The 20,120-nt window shown below is 46.9% G+C and overlaps 1 protein-coding gene and 1 long non-coding RNA gene across 10 annotated transcripts in view; one reads left to right on the forward strand and one right to left on the reverse strand.

The window, feature by feature from the left end:
* Positions 1-4,980, reverse strand: part of LOC117803341 — a 37,141-nt gene extending 32,161 nt beyond the window's left edge. For 3 of the 6 annotated variants that reach the window (XR_004627093.1, XR_004627090.1, XR_004627091.1), the window contains exons 1-2: positions 4,210-4,636; positions 2,107-3,085 (exon numbers count right to left, since the gene is read on the reverse strand). This is a non-coding gene — a long non-coding RNA (uncharacterized LOC117803341). Of the gene's footprint in view, positions 1-906; positions 1,780-2,106; positions 3,086-4,044; positions 4,637-4,866 lie in introns of those variants that run through there. The other 3 variants (XR_004627094.1, XR_004627089.1, XR_004627092.1) reach the window with 3 other exon arrangements.
* FLI1 (Fli-1 proto-oncogene, ETS transcription factor) overlaps positions 1-20,120 on the forward strand; it is a 121,539-nt gene that overhangs the window by 5,156 nt on the left and 96,263 nt on the right. The window contains exon 1 of one of the 4 annotated variants that reach the window (XM_019796910.2): positions 3,450-3,791. The exons of 2 other annotated variants lie outside the window; for them this stretch is intronic. In XM_019796910.2, coding sequence (XP_019652469.1) covers positions 3,733-3,791 — 59 coding nt within the window. In that variant the 5' untranslated portion in view covers positions 3,450-3,732. Of the gene's footprint in view, positions 1-3,449; positions 3,792-20,120 lie in introns of those variants that run through there. One more of the 4 variants, XM_002912694.4, reaches the window with a different exon arrangement.

The raw sequence follows: 20,120 nt of genomic DNA on the forward strand, positions 1-20,120 counted from the left end.
AGGACGGAGGGGGGACGGATCCGCCCGAGACGCTCTGCCAGGCCTGGCATCTTTCGGGGTTTCAAGTGTCGGGGCAGTCCCTGGGTCCGGAGGCACCGCGGGGACCCGGCTCCGATTGTCGCGTCCTCCCACCCCCAACCTGGGCTGGGACCAAAGAAGCCCAGGAAGTCGCGTCTGGAAAGTCTTGACCGGGTCAAAAGGGCTGACATTGAGCGAGCCAAGACACGTTTCACCCAGCCGCTCCCCTCCCGGGGGGAAGCAGGACTTCCGCATCTTTGAAAATACTGTCAAGTGCGGACGGTGCGAGGCAAGTCACCCGAACAAAGTTTCAGCGAAAATGCTCGAAATCCAAACGTTTCCTAAATATTCGCCCTCCGTGTGCATGCTTTCTGTACTGACCCTAGGCTTAGAAATGTGTCGTGAGTTGTTTTGTGGGTCCCCCAATTGGTAGCTTTTGTTTTAAATGCTGGCCCGGCTTCCTTGGCTGCCAGAGCTCCCCGACTTGAAAGCCGGTCGGGGCTGGTGGAATGGGCGCTGATGGTGGCAGGCACCGTCTCCTGGGCACCAGCCCTGCCCAGTCTGGGAAAGGCAGGCAGGACAGTCTCTGGTGAGCCAGGAAAGAGGGTGTGTGCAAGCGTGTGGGCTGGGGTAACCAGTCCCTAGCTAAGCTAGGAGAAGGGAGAGGGCAGAGAAGGGAGAGAGAAGGGGGAGGGAGAGAGGGAAGAAGGGGAGGGGTTTCACCTCCCCAGCTCAAAGACAGTTTTCATTTGTAGCGGGCCTTACCACAGGCTCTCTATCAATTTGTCTCAATGCAAACATTCAAAATATTCTCTTTGGCTGCTCGTGAAAACAATGTGAGCTGCCAGGATCAAACCATCTTTCCAGATGTCTGGTGGTAACCACATGAAACAGGGCAGACTTGTTTACTGTTGTGTTTGGTTAGGGCTTTTTCCCCCTTCGGGATTTAAAATAGAAGCAGCAGCAGGAGTTGAGCCTCAAACCCAGAGTTACATAAGTGGGGCAAACTTGCCCACCAGCGTGTCAATATGGGGTGGAGGGAGCCTCAATCCCTCGGAGAGCTGTTGTTCCCAGTTGGGGGGTTCTTTCTGGGTGGAGGACCTCGTGAATGGACAGGAGCTTCTCACGGAGGGGCTGGTAAATAGCAAATGCATGGCATGGCAAAAGGCCAGTCAGTGAGTCACAAAGGGGTGACAGTTATGCCAATGTCAGCCTCTCCCCCCCCCCATCTTCAAAATTATGAAATTGCCATAGCTTTGCTTTCCCGGGAGAAACAGAAAGTGCTATTGAGTTCGACAGCTAAAACAAGAGGGCAAGTCCTCATTTAAATGTAGTTTCACACTGAGCAGCTCCCAATGGGAGAGGCAGCTCCTGCTAAAAGGAGTTGGGGGTGCTAGGGGTGTGGGGGTGACTGTCCTGATCAGTGCAGTGAAGATGAGAATATGTTCTTGGCCAGGCCTCATGGGAGTTGGAACGAGAAACCTAGCCAACATTTTTGCAGTAGAGGTGACTTCTCCAGCACTAGGAGGAGTGTGTAAGGAAGGGGGAGCAGCTGGCTGGTGTGGGGTGGCCATTAACAACCTCAGTGTTTGCCCAGGACCAGGAAGGGGGCCTCCCGGTGGTGGAGTTGGAATCCCTTCTGCCTGAAAGAGGGGCAATGTGGCTGGGGGTGCCGGGTTTCTGGCCAGGTCTGGGTGGGAAGCGGTCTCCCCGCACCCTCCTGAAAGCCCTGTTGTCGTTTGAAGGTCGGCAGAGTCTGGGCTGAAAAGGAAACAATTTGGGGTTTGAAAGGATGTAATTCATTCTTCCTTTCCCTTTAACCTCTTTCCTCTCTGGAAAGCATGTGGAAAAGCTGAAGGGAAGAGTGAGAGGGTAGGCAGCCTGCCGAGGGGAGGAAAGGGTTAAGCCTGATTTCTTTTAATTGAACTCCAGAACTGGTGGCCCCAGGCAAAGGGGGGGGGACTGACCCCGCTAGCGGTAACCAGATGTGGCGGTCCCAGGGGAGCCCCGGAGCAGACCCCTGGATTGAGAAGCAGACAGGAGGTGGGGGGGGGGATCGGCCNAAGAAATAAAGAATTAATAAGTCACCTTTTTCGCTGCTGTGGACACCCTTTTGAATTTTTTTTTTCTTTCCAATTGACTCGGATCTCCTCTGGATTTTTTTTTTCCTCCTTCCCCGGGTGGACTCTTAAATAAAAGTGAAAAAGTCCAAAGCGTGGTCTGGAGAGCGTGGACAAGGTAACCTGTTTCGGAGGTTGGGGAGAAGGGAGTCAGGCCGAGAGCGCCCGGGGGTGGGGTGGGGGTCCCCTCGCTGCGCCTGGACTCCAGAGTCTGCCGCAACCGGAGTGTTCGGAGGCACCGCAGGGGGACGGGGGAGGTCTCCGGGTGGCGGAGACCGACACTGCGCGCCGAGGGCCGGCTGGCCTCAGGGCTGGTTGGGGATGATGGTCCTGAGCACTGACCCCGGGGGCTCACCCGCGGGGAAGTCTGAGTCTGTGCGGCGATCTTGCGTGCTGCGCTCTGGAGACCTGCTGACCAGCGTGGAGGGAATGTCCTGCGGTGCTGTGGCTTTCTCGGGGCTCGGAGTAGCATTGCATAGGCGGCTCTGACCGAGCGCCGGCACTTGGGCCATCCGGTCCAGGTAAAGTGCGAGGGGTTTGACCCTAGGAGGCGCGGGTAGGTGGCCCAGGGTGCCTCCAGTCCCGGCCCTGGGCGGGCGCCGGGACCTCTCCAGGAGCAAAGGGCCGAGGAGCGCTGCCCGGGAGGGCGCCCTTCTGCTAACAATGCGCTGGGAGCCTAGTCCGCGCCCCCAGCGGTGGGGTCCTTCCGAAAGCGCCCCGACTCCGCGTCCACCGGTGAACCACTCAGAGCCTGCGGCGACTCGGCAGCCGAGGGCCCGAGTGGAAAAATTCCCATTGGATGCATTTTTTAATGGTTGGTTTGCTTCGGTCTGCGTCCGGATCTTCCCCGGCAGTAGGCTCCAGGTTATCCCCAGCCTGAGTTAACAACCCCCCCCCCAACTCCCAATAAGTTTGACTCCGGCTGGAAAAAGCATTAATGAATGTATCTGTGGGAAGAAACGGAAAGTGAATGAGTCAGGAGGGCCACCTTCGGCCAACGGCCCCGGGAAAAGGAAGGAGGCCAAAGACGTTTGGTTTTGGACTTTTGGGGAAGGTGTTGGGGGTGGGGGTGCAGCTTGCGGGGATCAGGGCGCGGGCGCCGGGCGTGGACCCCGGCATTGTTCCCAGCTCGCTCTTATCTCCCAGGAGCAAGTATCCTGTGTGCGCTGCGCATGAATGTATCTGGGCATCTCCGGGTATATTTATATAGTGTGTGTGATGCGAAAAGCAGGACCAGCAGAGGGGAGGAAGAGGGGGTGTGGGGGGAGGGAAGACGAGGGAGAGCAGAGGGGAGAGGAGAGGAGAGCGCGAGACAGCGAGAGAGAGAGCGAGAGAGAGAGAGAGAGAGAGAGAGAGAGAGAGAGAGAGATAGGACTTCCTCCCCGATTCGCAAAGTGAAGTCACTTCCCAAAATTAGCTGAAAAAAAGTTTCATCCGGTTAACTGTCTCTTTTTCGCTCCGCTACAACAACAAACGTGCACAGGGGAGCGAGGGCAGGGCGCTCGTGGGGGGCACGCAGGGAGGGCCCAGGGCGCCAGGGAGGCCGCGCCGGGCTAATCCGAAGGCGCTGCGAGGTCAGGCTGTAACCGGGTCAATGTGTGGAATATTGGGGGGCTCGGCTGCAGACTTGGCCAAATGGACGGGACTATTAAGGTAAGCGATGGGGCAGTGGGCGCGGGAGCGGCGGGGCCGGCCCGGGCAGTGAGGCAACGGGCAGGCTTGGCGCGGGGCGCCGGGGTCCCGGAAGACGTGGCCACTCTCCCTTCCTTCCGTGCCCCGGCTTCGCGCGGTCTCCTCCCGCGCTCGGGTGGCGAGTCTCACTCGCGGGGGCGACCCTCCGGGCTCACCACAGACAGCGATCTCCCCCGCACCCCTTGTCCCAAAGCTGCGTCCGGCCCCTACCTACGCGCTGCGGGCCGGGCTGCGGGCGGGGGTCCGCGCGAAACCTAGGGACCTCGGGCGCGGATCCAAGCCCAGGGCCAGAGACCTCCGGGTCCACCACTCCCACCGGGCAAGTTGGGCGCCTTGGCCCCGGCGCTGGGCACTCGCCTGGCGGCCGGCTTCTTCTTACCCGAGGCCGAAGGCGATGGGGGCGGGAGCTGCAGCCGCCACCAGATCGGGTCCCCCGCCGGGAGGGCCCTGGGGAGGGCAAGTGGATGGGTTGCAGGCGGATCGGGGTGCAAGTGAGTGCGCTTGGGGGGCTGTCCGAGCGGGCTCCTTCAGATGGAAGTCCCTGTTTACATGTCAGCGCGGGCTGGTTTCCCTTCCTCTTGGTACTTGTGCTGCTGAGCTCTCGGCGCTCGAGAGCTGCCGGCTCCCCGGGACGGACGGGCCGGCCTCTGCGCTCCGCGGGCAGGGGATCTCTCTGCAGCCTCGGTCTGCGCCGCTCCCCCGCGCCCGGGCCCCGGCTCTCGGCGCCCTGGCTTGCGCTGGCTCCAGGGCAAGGTCTTCCCAAAGAGGGTCCCGCGCCCTGCAGAGCCGCTTCTCCTGCGGTGGCGGGCTCGGAGCCCACGGCCCCGGCGACCGCCCTGCCAAGTCCATCCCCCCTCCCCGACCCACCCTCACCCCACACCTCACGCCTGGCTCTAAGTTGTAAAATGCAACCCAGAGGGATGGATGAGGGTCTGGGTTTCGTGTCAGACTTCAGGAGTGTTGATTGCCTACTTCTTCTGGAAGCGGGAAGTGGGGCCGGGAGCCGAGAGGAGGGACACCCCCTAAAGTGACTGACCTTAGAGAACCGAGAGGAATGAATGGGACCGGGAGTCGGCTTCCAGGCTGTCCCGCAACACCAAGCAGGAGTCAGTCTGGAAAAACTATTAGGCTGGTGAGGTGGGGACTGGCAGAGCCCGCCATTCCCCAGAATCCAAAGGAATCAACTCTTGCTGAGGGCTGAGTTAAGAGGAGACGAAGATGTTGTGCTTGGAGAATTTAAGAGATTTTTATCATTTGGGTGGAGTAGTGGTTTTTATTTTCTAAGTTTTTTTTTTTTTTTTGAATGTTTGAAACATGCTGACTTAGGTAAAAGGCACCAACTGAAGGAACTTCAAAATCTGGAGATGAGATAACTGATTGTACTGAGTTAAGGGGAGCCTGTGTGAGTCCGGGTTCCTCCAGTTTAAAGTGCGTGGGGGTGAGGAGTGTTTCTATGGCCAGGCTGGAGGTGGCCACTGGTCATTTATGCCTGTTTCTCTTCATGCTGGTGTGTGCCTGCAAGTGTCTGTGTATCCCTGGTTTGGTGAAAGGATGCTCTACTCTAGAAAACTCCCCCTCGTTGGAACACTTAGCCCTTACCCAGAAGCTCTCCCTCTGATCCGGAAGGGTGGTAAGATGGCTCCAGGGTCTTGATGTGGACACCCTAAGGAGAAGTGAAGCAATATCTCCTCTAAGGCCCTGAGCAAATGGAGGAAGCTGTGGTCTGTGTACCCAGGATGTGCTAACCTCTTTAGAGACACACACAAGGATTGGCATGGCAGGCAGTGAGAGCAGGCTTAGACGAGGCCTCTGGTCCTTCATACTAAGGATGGAAGTGAAGGTCTTCTTTTCTGTGTGGGTGGTGGGAGCCTGTGAGTCCCTCCAAACCCTCTTCGGGAGCTCCCTTTTCTCTCATGCAGGTGACCTAGTCCTGCAGACCCACCCACAGAGCAGTGGCTTTTCAAATCCTGAGGAGGGACTTCAGTCCCCCAAATGCTGAAGGATTGAGTTGTTAGTGTATGCTTCGGTATTTAAATTGTGTGAAAGCCACAGTTTCCTGTTCCTGTGTGACCTTTGGATCTTGAGGTTCCTAGACCCTATTCCCGCAAGGGTTCAAATACTGTGTTTGGAGGGGACAGTGGACAAGCGGAGGCCAGTGGGTTCCTAGTCTCCACATGGGAATGCGCAGTCCATTGAACCTGTTTGAACTTCAAAATCTTTGTACAAATGAAACAGTGAGACTAAATTACCTCTACAGCATATCTTTCCAATCCTCTGTTCCTAAAATATCATGCTTATATGCTCTTATAAGGACCTGGACCTGCATGTCCACAAAATCCAGTTCTATACAGATTGAGGTCTGGAGACAGAAATGTAGAATGTGTGTTCCCAGTTTGAGTGACCTTGACAAATCATCTTTGAGTAATTCTGGAATGTGATTTTTATGCACCTGCATGTTTCTTCCTCAAACATAAGGCATGTCTGTCTTTCAAAATACCTATGGGTCTCCACACTAAGGAGGTATTTGGTCCAGGATGCCTGGGAAGTCTGGATTGCTTTGCAGAAGCTTTTTATTTTGTGCCTAATTTGCACAACTCCGTGTGATTTCAAAATCTTAATCTTGCTGCCCTTGTTATAAGTCCTTCTGTGTCGTGTTCTCTCCTTCTTTCCAAGAATGTCTCCTGGGAAGACTCTGAGCATCATGTTGGGGATAGCAAAATTTTCAGGAGCCATTCCACTCTTCTTTGGCCACAGACAAGTTAACCTGAGATATTAAACAACACCTACCCCACCCCTGCTCCCCACAGTGATATTATCAGTGTTGAAGATCACGTGATACTGGTTGCTACTCAAGAGATGACCTGGTTTCAAAACCTGCATCTCTTAGTTCTAGGCAGTCTTCCATTGAATCTAATTATTCCTTCTATGAAAGCTTGATTCAATGCACACGGTACCATTAAAGATGGGGAGACAATCAGAGAAGATGCAGACATGGTGAGTGAAACAGGGAAATGTACAGAGGACTCAAAGTCAGAAAACCTGAGTTCATTCTCAGCTGCTACTCAGTTGCCCTGTGCCCTACAGCAAGGTGTTTCAGCTCCTTGAATGTCAGTTTTCTCATCTGTAAAATGGGACCAAAGTATCCCCCTGCCAGAAATCACAGTGAGGATTAAATAAAGTCTGATACCTTAGTCGAATGCACATTTGTTGAATTTCTCCTTGGGGATAGGGGCTTGTGGGGATCCCTTGGTCAGAGCCTTAGGTCACAGATCTGGATGTCCCATAATATGTATGTTATTAATTCAACCAATATTAATTACTTGTCTATGATGTTCCAAGGCTCTGCTTTCTGTGTTGAGAATAAAATAGGTTATCAAAACCCTGCTAGAATGTATACACTTGTAGAGGTGTCAGACACCTAAATAAATAAGTCTGTGTCCGGGACTAATATACCTCCTGGGAGAGCAATGAGGCAGGTTAGGGGCCGGACGGTGATGTGGCTATATCAGCCAGGATGGCCAGGGAGGCTGCTTCAAATAAAGTCACAATGGAGCAGAGGTCCTGTCAGGTTTTGCCCTTTGCCTTGGGAAATGGCAGCACTATACAATCCCCTAAATAATGGGAGAACACAATGCGAAAGGTGGGTTGAGGTCCCCGCTGGGTTCTGTAAGTCAGCATAGAGTGTGTGTGGCGGATGAAGGGGGTGGGCAGGAACGTAGGTTATGGCTGGCAGGACAGTACTATCCAGTCAGGAACGTTCGGGATGGTATCTGAGTAGAAACCAGCAGAGTGAGGAACACTGGGAACAAAGACTATACATCTGTCCACAAAAAAGGATGCTGCCCTGACTTTGAAGAGTGAATTGCCAAACCCCCTCCATACACCACCTTTTAACCTTCCTATTGCCTGGGTGCACGAGAACTCCAGGCAAGACAGCATTTTGTCAGTTTCTCTGTCCCCATGACCACATTTAGTTGCTTCCCTCAGGTAATTACCAAATGGTGAATCCTGTTTTGTTGGCAAATAAATTCCACAAAAATCTTCCTTCCGCTTCTCCTGCCATTCAAAGTCCAGTCTGTAGGTTTGCAACTGGAGAACTTTCCAGATTATTGAGCTCCATATGCACATTCTATGGGTGGGGAAACTGAGGCCCAGAGTTATTTAATGAACTACTTAAGATCACACAGCTAACTACTGACAGAGTCGAGAGGAGAAGTTAGGGATCCTAACCCTCAGGCTAGTGTTCTTTCCACCACTTCGTGAAGATTTCATCTGCTTTCATTACAATACCATGAATTACAGAATCCTGGAGATAATGTATGTGTGAGAGAGAAGCAGACAGAGAAAGACGTAGTAGCCTTTAAAAGAAAAACCATGAGGAACCTGGCACTTTGAACTAAAGACATATCTGTTATTTACTGAAAAATGTATTACTACCATCCTGAATTATGTCCGTACTTTTAAAAAAATTTCAAATTTTCAGATAGGATTTTACATAGCTGTTTTCCAAAATAAATCCTTTTCCTATAGACAAACAATGTCTGTTACCAGGAGACAACAAAAAATACAGGATTTTTGCTTAAATAGCCCATAGGCCCCCTCTACAGACTGGGGGCAGGTGGGCTGAATTCCTATTTCAATTCCTTTAATAATTGAATATTTGACTACCTAATAAGCCCAATATATTCAGTGCATTACAATATAACTTATAGACCCATCTTTCAGACTGTATAGGTAAGTAGGTCTTAAATAACAGCTGCATTAAATAAGATTTCAGGTTTCAATGTCTGCTTCTGTTTGGGGTTAACCAGTTAACTGGCATTTGGTTTTAAAAAGTGATTGGTTTAAACCAGGTCTATTTTCTAGAAATGTAACATTCGTCTAATGCTAGTACTGAGTTGCTCCAGAAAAAAAAAAAAAAAAATTGGGAAAAATTTTATGCTGATGAATCACCAGGCAGGATTTCTAATGGACTGAGGCCTTTATCCTACCTCAAACTTCAAAAAATATCCTCAAATTGTAAGTCAGTACTCAAGCCTTCCTAGTCTTCTCTGAAAGAAGTCTTATTCTATCTGAAGCTTGATAGACAGGTTTTCAGATTAGGGACCAACTATCTAGGGTGAGAATTGAAAATCTACTATTATCATTCATTTTAGACAATTAGCTACATTATGTAGGTCTAGAGTGATGTTATTGTTATTGTTTTGTTTTGAATAACATGACTTTCTTTTTTTGGCCTGTAGTTAAAACAGTCTTTCTATCTTTGGCTTGTTGTTTTGTGACAAATTGAGAAGGCTAAAGGACATTGGTCACTATGTACACACACACACACAATCTCGCAAAATCATCAACCAGAATAACAGCTTTTCTAGTAACCTCAGACTTGTGCGGGTGTGTTTTCCTTGCAGAAGACTATACTCTTCTTCATTTCCTGTTGCTGTAATGATTTATATCTATAGTGCTCATCCCATTGATGTATCAGTTCATCGATGGGATGGTATTACTAAGTGATGTCACTCTGATTCTTCTACTGACGTCATAGACCCAACATCAGTAGCCTATGTCCTTTGAGATGCTTCCTAGAGGCAATGGGTGGGGTTTTTCTATCCCCACACTGTCACCCTTAGCCCCGATGTCGTGGAAGTTTGACGGGATTAGACAGCCTAGGGAATAACCCTTTACTGTGTGAAGCTGGCCGGCTTTCTGGGGATCCATAACCTTGGCCTCATTGGCATCATAAACTGATGCCAACCATATTAACACAAGTCAGCAACCATGCAAATCAGTAAGGTGTTTTGCATGACTATAATGCAGGGTAACCAAGTGCCGTCAAGATATAATGCCAGTGGCCAAAGGGCTGCAGTTCTGGAGACAGAGCAGGATGATAAGCTGGGTGTGTGCACAGTGGAATGCAATAAGTTTTATGCTAGCCCCAAGGAAGGAAAGAGCAATTTCAACTGGAGAGACACAGAAAGACCTAACACCAACAGTTATTTATATGGTCCCTTCCATTTACAAAGCACTTTTGCATAAATCTTCGCAATTAATCTTCATAACAGCCCTGTGGGAGATAATTTGGGATGGGAGAAGTTAAAGTTCAGGGAGGTTAGGTAAGTGATCTAAGGTGACAGCCGATCGATGACAGAGTTGGGTTTCGAGCCCAGAGTTTCTGATTCCAGAACCCTTGCTTTTTCTGTACACACAGCCTCTTGGTACAGGTGGACCTGGACCTAGGCTATGAAGGATGGGCAGGACTTGCACAAGAAGATACGGTTTAGGGGCTTTCTCAGAAATAGGAATACTTTGGTGAGGTGGTGGGTGGGGGGATGCATATGAAGGAAAAGGTAGGAGTGGAAAGATCGGATGGGATTGGATTCTGGAGGACCTTCAATACCGTAACAAAGAATTTTGGTATAGAAAGGAGGAATCACAGAATTTTGAAGAGAGGGATGACCAACACAGCTGTACAAATCTCTTAGGAATGGAACCCTTCCTGTCAGCATCCAACTCCTTAGGAAATGGAGAAGGGAGTGGTCCCATCACTTGTCAGAGGCCACAAGAAGTAAATAGTCGACAAGATTAGACAGCCAGTGATAGGCTCAGGCAACCAGACCATGCTCTCAGCTGTCTTTAGAGATATCTGTTTATTAAATATGGAGTCAGGGGAAGGAGGAGAAACTCTATTTCACCAGAGCTCATAAAAATGTGATTTTCCTTCCACTCATTTAAATGTGTCCTCTGTCTCAGTGTTCTAGAGATTACACCGCAAGCCATCTTTTCAACTGGACAGTCTATCCTGGGGTACAGCTTTAGTTCCTTTTGAGAATGAGTCAGCAAATAATAATTGAGAAGAGACAAAAGGAAAGGTTGTTTCCCTGAGACTCAAATCAAATTTCGATAGAAAGTCAAACAGGCCTGGCAAGCTTTTATAGTTTGGTTGTACCCATCACCTCACGCTGAAATTTCACTCAAGCAAACCAAAACTCAGCTATCGCCATCATTCCAAGCAGGATCAGAAATTAAGTGTTCCAATGCATTTCCAGGTCCAGATCAGTCCCACTTAATGGCAGCTTCCAAGTCTCTTATGTCTATAAAAATGCCGACATATTTAAGACAGTTCCCATCTTTGGGAAACAAGGTACTTGCCATTTAGTTCATGACCGAAACCCCAGGGTGTATAAATATTTCAAGTGACCTCCTAGAGAATGTAGACTTGAAAACTGAAATGTTTTCACAAGAGCAGGGCCCATTTGCTCAGACAGTAGTATGTGTCCAAGGTAATGAAAGACCTATGTCACATCGCAGTGCACACATACAGGAGGCCAGCATTACAGGTGCCATGGGAGCTCTAACCCTGAGTTTCTAGACACGTGTGGGTTTCACATGTCTCCTGGAATCTAACATTCCAGTAGCAGAGTTGTTGGGTCTGGATATAGGGGTATTCATTGATTTTAGGTGTGAAGGAGTCTGAGAATGAACAATTTTGTACAATTGTTCATGTAGCAGAAATGTGACAACAGTTATTATTGTAAAATTACTCAGCTTATGAGTTGTCCTTAAGTTAATGCTGTTACCATCTGGGTAAATGCATATCGTTAAATCTAAATTCTTATGCCTGAAGAGTCATTTTGCCTTTAGGCATTCATTACTTAATTCATACTCATTCATGTATTCATTCAACCCCAAATTGAACGATATGGCCAGGCGCAGTTCTCAACAGAACTCCACCTAAATGAACAAGAACAAGATGTCTACAGTATTTCTTCCAAACTTCTAGAGAATAGAGTTTTCCCTCCTTTTGAATTTTAAGCTCTGACTATTGGAGATTCCAAAAGCAGCAATACTCATTGGGCGAATCTTCATTTGTGGCTTTTTACTCTAAAGAAATGTAAGCACATTTTCCCAAGGATAACATCCAGCTTATAATTTCCATTGCCCTCTCACTCTTGGCGATACTAGTCTATTGTATGGACATTTTTAGAAAACCAGGGCTTCGGCCAAGGGAAGGACTTCTTATTCTCCCTTTCTCAGCTGTAAGTCTTCTACATGTATTTTAACACAGAGAAAAACACCATAAATGAAGTCCAAGATAAACGAGAAACTGAGGAAGACCGTTTCTCAGGCATAAAACAAAAAGCAAATGTCCTAGGATACTAGATTTCTTAAAAGTTCATAAGAAAAATGTAGACTGGTTAGCAGAGTAGTAGGCAAAAATGTTATGATAGACAATGCCAGAAAAAGAAATATAAATGGCCAGTAGACATAGGAAAAGAATTTCAAGCATGCGCCTAACGATATTGAAATGAAAATCATGAAATTCCCACATTTATCACCTATGAGCACAGTATCGCAAAGATTAAAACAGCTTAGTAATGCCTCATGATGGGTGGGAGTCTAGTTTGGTACAATCATTCTGGAGGACACCTCAATTGGAAACATGGATTGGAAACATCGATTGAGGTGTTAAATATTTATAGAAATTCGATAACAAGTCCAATTTCTAAAAATTTAGCTTACAGACATGTTCAGTCAGATATGAAAGATATATGCATATGATGTTTATTGTACCATCGTAATTGGAAAGAATCTAAACACCCATCAACAGGGGACTGTTCTGTGGGATAAAATCAATTGTCTATACACACTGATTTAGAAAGTTCCCCGGGGTATGTTGTCACATGGAAAAAAGCAAGTTACAGAATGTGTGGTCTCATTTTTGTTAAAAAAAAAAAATTGAAAATGCACACACTGATGGTTATGCGTTGACAATTTCTAGAAGAATATACAAGAGGCTATTAACAGTGGTTACCTCTGGACAGAGAGAAACAGACTTTTATTTTTCACACTATAAACTTAGGTAGTCTTTGATTTTTTTAATCACTAGTGTATATTAATTTTATAAATTGAAAAAAAACAGACGTAAAAAATATAGAGGGACTTTAGAAATAGGTTTGTAAAAAATGGGCTGGGCACCAGCATTCTAACCCAAATGTGCTGATCTCAGAGACTTTAGGGTCTCACTTTGTAATAAATACAGAGAAAAACTGTCCAGCCTAGGATCCAAAGACCTGAATTCCAGCCCCAGCTCTGCTGTAAATGAACGATGAGGTCTTAGGCAAGTGACTTCAGTCCTTTAAATTCAAGTAAAATTCCTCATGCTTCATGTTTTCTGGTGCATACAGTGAGGGTATAATTTCAAATTTTCCTTTCAGCTTCCATGCTCATAAAACTTTGGTCGCTGGCAGTCTTTAGAAACATTTCTTATTTGGGGGCACGGCTGACTGAGCCTTTCATAGATGTTCTATCTGGACTCATGTGGCTCCTCCCCACAATCTTGGGGCTAAATTCTAGAGTGATCTTTGAGGCCAGCTGAAGCCTGGGGCTCTTAGGAGGTGCTTTGTGACTTTCTGTGAGCTCGTTGTTTTTATTACCAAGTGACACTGGAGCTGTGCTAATCCCTTTGCATTAATGCAAACTAAGAATAGGGCCTGCTTCTGCTATGGGGTCTTACACTCTTTTCCAAAATTTGGTCTCATTTAAAACCCAAAACACATTTGGCCCCAAGCGCCTTTCCCCTGGACTTTTAAAAAATCCTGTTTAATTGAAGGGAAATTGAATTCGTCTGGTTTTGATTCATTTACACTTAACTCTTAAAAAAACGATATTTTGAGGACTTATTTGACGTCCAAGAAGAAGTTTGAGCCTCTTAATGAGTTTTCTGGAAGGCTTTTTTTCTTCTTCTTAAAACAGGAAGTGGTGCTAGGCTATGGGCAAAAACACCCCGAAAGGCCCCAATTCAGTTTGAAACTGTATCACCCACTATTTTACATGAACCCCAATGGCCCTAGCTAAGGCCTGCCTTTCCCGACTCCTTAAGAGCAAGAGACTCACTCACCTTCCATCTGAGGAGGGATAGCATGAGGAGGAAGCAGGAGCAGTCAGAGTCATCAGAAGGAAAAAAAGCTATTTTCTCTAGCTCTTATCATGCGCCAATATCTGCGTTAACCTTTATAGACATACCCACTTTGATCCTCGTACCAACCCTATGATGCACGTATCGCTTCCGTTTTGGAGAGGTGGAGCCACTTACCCAAGGTCACTAAGGTAGAAAGTGGAAAAGCGATGATTTGAACCTAACCCTGTTTGCCTACAAAGCTCATGGAGCTTCGCCACAGTGATCTGTCACCAGATTGATACACACATCGATGAAATTTAGGCTCCAAGTCGAACCCATCTACCATGTAGGTTATGTTGTCGCCTGTCATGTCCTTTAGTCTACGTGACCCCACCCTTAGCCTGCACCGGTCAGATTCATGGTTTATCTCAATTCTCTACCACCCTTTACTTAAGATGGCCTATGGCTTGTATTTGCCCCCAGGTAAGAGTCCCTGGTCAACTTTTCTAGCAGGTGTAATGGAGAGCAGGCAAGAGAGCATGAAACCAACAGGTTCTGTTTTACTTTCATGAGCTAACGAGATAATAAAAAGACAGAGTTTCGTACCTCAATAGAGAACAGCATATTCTTTGCCTTGACAATGCTTCCTCCTTTACCCTCCCCCTGTTCTCTCTTGTTCTAACTCTTGCTTTCCTTCTCATGCTCTTTCACTCATACACACGCACACACACACACACACACACACACTACACACGCTTAAAAAAAACACAAACCCAGATTGGGGGCTTATACAAAACACAAAGAAGGGAATGTTTTGCAAGGGTAAAAGGAAACCATCGAGAAAGGCTAACTTGAGCTCCAGTTTCTCCTGAATAGTATTTCTTGTTATTTCAAGGCTGATTGACTTATAACTGCACCCACAGCTACCTCCCATCGGTTCCTTTATCAGCCCGAGTGAGACTTCCTGTGGACTGGCCCAGCTTCCTGATTTATTTCCTTTTTCCTTTGGCAGAACAAAGAAAACCAGAGCTCCAAGGATATTTGGGACCAAACATAATTTAGCACCGAAGAAGCTATTATTTAAAAATGTTCATTCTCAGTGCATAGGGCCGAGGACCCGCCTTTGCGATTTTCCACAATGTGTTGTTGTACGGTAGCACGATGGACCCCACGTGCAATTATCAGGGGTCAATGAGCCACTTGAACCCATCCTAGTTGTAGTTTGATTTCATTCAAAGGGGGAAATTGAGCCCATTCTCCTAGCTAACACCACACGAGCACCCCCCCAACACACACACATAGGCACAGCTTCAAGAGTTATATGGAACACCTCTGAATTGAGGGTTTACTCTTTTGTTAACCTAACTCAACCCCACGGGCCAGCAAAGAAACCCTCTTCTTTGAAGATTTCATTCTAGCTATGTTTGAAGTTCTAACTCTAGAAACCTGCCTATAAGAAAAGAAGGTTTGAAGTCTATCCAAAGGGTCATTGACGTCAGTTGAAGAAGAAATTCCAGAAATTGGGCTGAAGGCATTGCTTTCCTCTCTTACCTGGAGGATGCCATCTCACTACTTACCACTCGGCCTCACCACCCGCTGTGCACATTATTTCTGAAAAACCTTTGGGCATAATCTGGAGAAATAGGGAACAGGACTAAGGAAGCTATCTGCATCCCTGTCACATCGCCTAGGGCAAATATCCCAAGTTGTCAACTGGTAGTACACCCCAGTACTCTAGAAGGTAAGAGGCCAATGCACAGGAGAGATCACTGAGGCTTCAGGATGGGATGTGTTGTAAGACGAGAACCAGGCAAAAGATAGTCCGAGCAGAACTCAGGTACTCCTGCGCCCAAACAACACACTGGCAATCGGGGTGTTTCCCGGAGCAAAGTTATCAAGACTTCACAAATTCATGCTTTCTTTGTTCACCTGTCTTATTTCCTTACAGCTGTATAATACTCCTGGGGAATTGAAGATGGCACTTTCCAGAGAAACCAGCCAGGCAGCTAAGCAATCATGCAGCCACCCAAATGTTACTAGTCACCTTTTCTGGCTCTTTTTTTTTTTTTTTTTTTTTTTGCAAAGATCCCTGATTTGACATGGAAATCAAATTGAAACTGAAATGTACCTCCCCAGGCAAGCGAGATATTTCTAAGAGGAGAGGGTTAATTCACCATTGTTAATTCACACTGATTTCTCCCAACCCAGTCCTCAATGTAATCATCTCTAGATGAAAAGAGATCCAAAGGGTATTTCAAAAAGGAAAGTAACTGAGAAACTGTATGGCACAAGGGGAGTATGTGAGGGTGGGTTTGGGCATGATTGGGGTGCTAAGGCTCACATCATCTGCTTTGGCAATGCCAAAGGGGAGGGAGTAACTGCATCTCCTTTTGTGAGCAGGAGAGCTCTCTTTTCCTGGCTCTGTATTCTGCCACGAGCTCTGTACCAGGTCTGTGACCAGTGAGGAATCCTAGAACATAGATCCATGAGTTATCTCATGCAGTTCCCCCAGCCGTGATAATCCTGTCTGTAGAGAACCTTATACTAATCTTGGAATTCTCTTCCATAAGAGCACATTGGGCCAGAGGGCATGAGCAACCTTGTTCTAATAGGGTCTTTGGTGCAACAAAGGCCTTCCCCAGAGGTCAAGAACTTGAGGGGCACTTGTGCTTTTTTGCACTTTTTCTAGAAAGGGAAGGGACAAAGAGCAGACTACTTTTCTGGAAATGTCATTTCAGGAAAACTGACATGTGGAGAATTTTCCAGGGTGCCTCCGTGAAGGCATCCAGGTGTGACTTTGCTGCTCTGGACACTAGAGCCTGTGAGCCCTTGCTTTCAGAGATTGGTGGATCTCCATATCCTTACTGGTCTATAGTGGGTAAAGAATACCATGGTCATTGTCACTGCCTTCTTAGAGTTTGCCCCGGAAAGTCTTGTCGACAAGCCAGGATCAGGCAGTGGGGCTGGGTTTGGAGCTTATCAGAATTAACCAATTCTTCCCATCACTTTAGAGTGGATATGACCCAGACTCTTCTCTGCCCAGAGCACCTTTTTTTTTCTCCTTGATTTTTAAACCCTGTGTGCATTTCATGGGAAATTTCACACGCCTGTTTCTGATTCACTTCCAATTAAAGGCTCAAAATGCTGGTTTTGTAAGAGCTCTTTGATGATTCAGATTCATGTTGGTTCATCTTTTTTTTCCCCTCCTTAAAGCCCACAGAAGTTTAATAAATTTTGCTCAGACATTTGCATGCTTAATTGTTAAAAATAATTGGAAACAGGGGAGAATGTTTAACTAGTGTGCCAAAAACATGCACATTTCCAAGGGGAAAGAGAGACTGATGGCTTAGTGAAGGTGAACTCCTGTGGAAAAACAAGGGGTATTGCTGCAGGTGGATGCATCACTGGGAGGGAGGGTTGGCCCTAAGCTCAAGTCTTCTAGAAGGGTCAGGAGAGCGTTACATGAAACACAGGAGTTCTTCCTAATGCAGCTAGTCAGCATCGACAAGCTGTCCATTGAGTGGTCAGTCTCATGGGAGATGCAACAGGTGGAGTGGCATTTTCCAGATGCTAATGTTGCTTTCAACTCCCTTCTGATTGGAGGGGGTTAGTGTTCTTGCAACAGCAAGCCTTGTTCTCTACCCCTTCCTCATAGACATTAACAAGCTTTGATGATGAGCTTACATGGGTCCGCCTCTGCGCTAAATGCAGAAGTGCCTGACCGAGCAGATCTGTGCTCCCCGGGCGAGGGGCCCCCTAGCCTGTCTGTGCATCTGTCCCTCTGAAGCGCCAAAGTGGGTACCAGCATTGGGTAATTTCAGTTCTGCTCCTGGGTTTGCCTTAGGCTGGCTGGATGACTTTGGGCAAGTTACTCTCCCTTTCTTAACCTCAGCTTCTCCATCCACCCAAAAAGATTGAAACTACTAGCAGTAACCGTCTTCTCCCATGGATTTGGTAAAAATTCTGGAGTGATGAGTTGCTTTGAATTTCTTGAAGAAAGGCATTAATTAATTGCTACAGCTTGACTACTGGGTGGCTCATTATATGGTTGTTCTTGTCAATTGCAAATCATGCAACATTTTCACTTCTGGGGCCTTATTTGAACTTTTTACTAGGGGATCATCCTTCTCTCCTTATTGTCAAGGGCTGGTTAATAGTATTCAGTCAGCCTGAGTTACACATACAACTTTGTGCTCACACAATGTAATGCGGGAGTGCTTTGTGTGCTGTGGTGCTTCTTGCCTAACAAGGGAGACACAAAAGTCTTGTGAAGGCTGGCAGTGAGATGCTGGAGGGTTTTGTAAACCATTATGACAGTGGTAGAACGTTTCCCTGAAAGCCATGTGCCACTCGAAGTGTGAAAATCTAGATTCAAACCCACTTATTAGTTGTGAACTTGGGCCAGTTATTAAGTTCTCTAAATTTCTCCTTTCCTATCTGTAAAATAGGAATACTAATGATAATAATAATAAGTACTATTAAGTTTTCCAGCTGCCATACTGGCTAATGGTAAGAATTGAAAAAGTACAGAAGTAAAGGCACTTTGTAATTGCAAAGCACAGTGTAAATGCTGTTACGATTTCCTTTGCTATTATTCCCATCCAAGTCAGTGTTTGAACGTAACAGATGATAAAGGTTGCTACCATTGAATCTATGGGGTTGCTTTTTTCTACTTTTAATGATTCCCAAGACTTACTTGGATCTGGTAAATTTTGCCAATTACCTACTTATTCATATCTCGTTGCCTATAAAGACACTCTCCCCTCTGAATGCATCAGTACAGACCAAACATCACATATTCCTCCTTTCCCTCCCTCGTATCCGGCCATTGTTATACTCGCAAAACTCCCATCCCAATCAATGGAGGTTTTACGTAAAAACTGAATTCAGGATATGAGTGCAGTCTCAGGAATTCCAGGCTTGTGCTGCTGATAAAGAGAGTGTGTCACACTGAAAATACCAGAGAAACAAAATTCTCCTGTCCAACCTATACTCAGGTTTTTCTTTTTAGGTTTGTCTCTGCTTTTAAAGAGTCAAGAGCCCTCCTGAAATATGAAACACATTATCTTTTGCAACATTCCCTTGGGAACGGTTTTAAAATGCTCTACCCGCTACCCAGACCCCCCACTGGCTCTCCTGACTGATTGACCTGTGCCTCCTCCTCTCTTGTCTCTGTGTCTTTGTGGTCGTGAGTGAAGGCGGTAAGGACCAGGCCTGAACTCGGTTCATTCAGAGTGGAGCTAACTTCTCAGTCTCTCTGTATGCTCCACTTTACCATCCCCTTCCAGAAAGCAGAATTTTCCAACGTGGCAGGAAGTGGAGAACTGAACTCCCTCCATCAAGGGCTGTGAATTTGCTGGGGTCATGTTGGCCTGTCTTAAGCGTCGGAGCCGCTAATAGGCTTCCCTGATTGAAGTGGGGGGGAAGGACCAGCAGAACGAAAATAATTTGCCTCGACGATGTCACCTCTGTTAGTGTTGAAGTCGGGAATAACCTGGCTCTTTTCCCACATGGGATTAGACAAAGCCGACTTGGTCTTTAGTCTCATCGTGTGCCATCAATATTTTAGGAAAGGTTGTGTGTCTGCCTCCCAGGTGATACCATGCACCCAAATAGGATTACGTGACCAGAGGTGAGGATGAAGAGCAGTTGTCCATATTCTACCCAACCTGAAGTAGCTACACAATGAAATAAAGAAAGGAAAATGAAGTTGACAGTTCATTTTAAAGTGTTCGTCCAGACATTTAGGATTGAGATTCAAAGCTTCTTCTTAAGTCTTTTTTCTCAATGTGTTGAATTATATATTAGTTTTATTCCTAGCCAACACAACTGGGATTTCAGAGTCCATGGGGTGGGACATTGAGTTGCTCCAATAGTGATCTGTAGTTCTTCAGGAACCACAGTGTAACTAAGATCAGTCTTGCTGTGTTCTTTGCGCATGAAAACAAATGGCCACCAAGAGTTTGATGTGGTGCTCAAGGGGCAGTCTGTGTTTTCTAGACCAAAACCATAGAGTGAAGGTAAAGAGTTGAGAGAGCATCTCGAATATGCATTTCAAATTATGAAGCACTGCTCACACAATGGAAATAAATACCACCTTGCATGAAACTCATTTTGTTTAATGGTGGTGTCTATCTCTGTGAGGTTGGCTCATATAACGGTTCTGGACAAACTCATCATGCTGCTGTCTTAACTACGTCCTACGTCTTGCCTAAACATTTACACATTTGGGAAGAGCTAATGTCTAATCTTTTCCAAGTAACTCTAAATTTCTGATTTTAAATTCAATTTGGGTAGAAAGGAGCAGTATTTCCTTGGGCGGTGGAAGGTGGAAACATCTCTCTCAAGAGTACTAATGTGTAGGAAGCTTCATGACAGATGCGGTTCTTGCACAG

The sequence above is a fragment of the Ailuropoda melanoleuca genome, chromosome 8 (genome assembly GCF_002007445.2).
Source record: "Ailuropoda melanoleuca isolate Jingjing chromosome 8, ASM200744v2, whole genome shotgun sequence".
Lineage (NCBI taxonomy): Eukaryota > Metazoa > Chordata > Mammalia > Carnivora > Ursidae > Ailuropoda > Ailuropoda melanoleuca.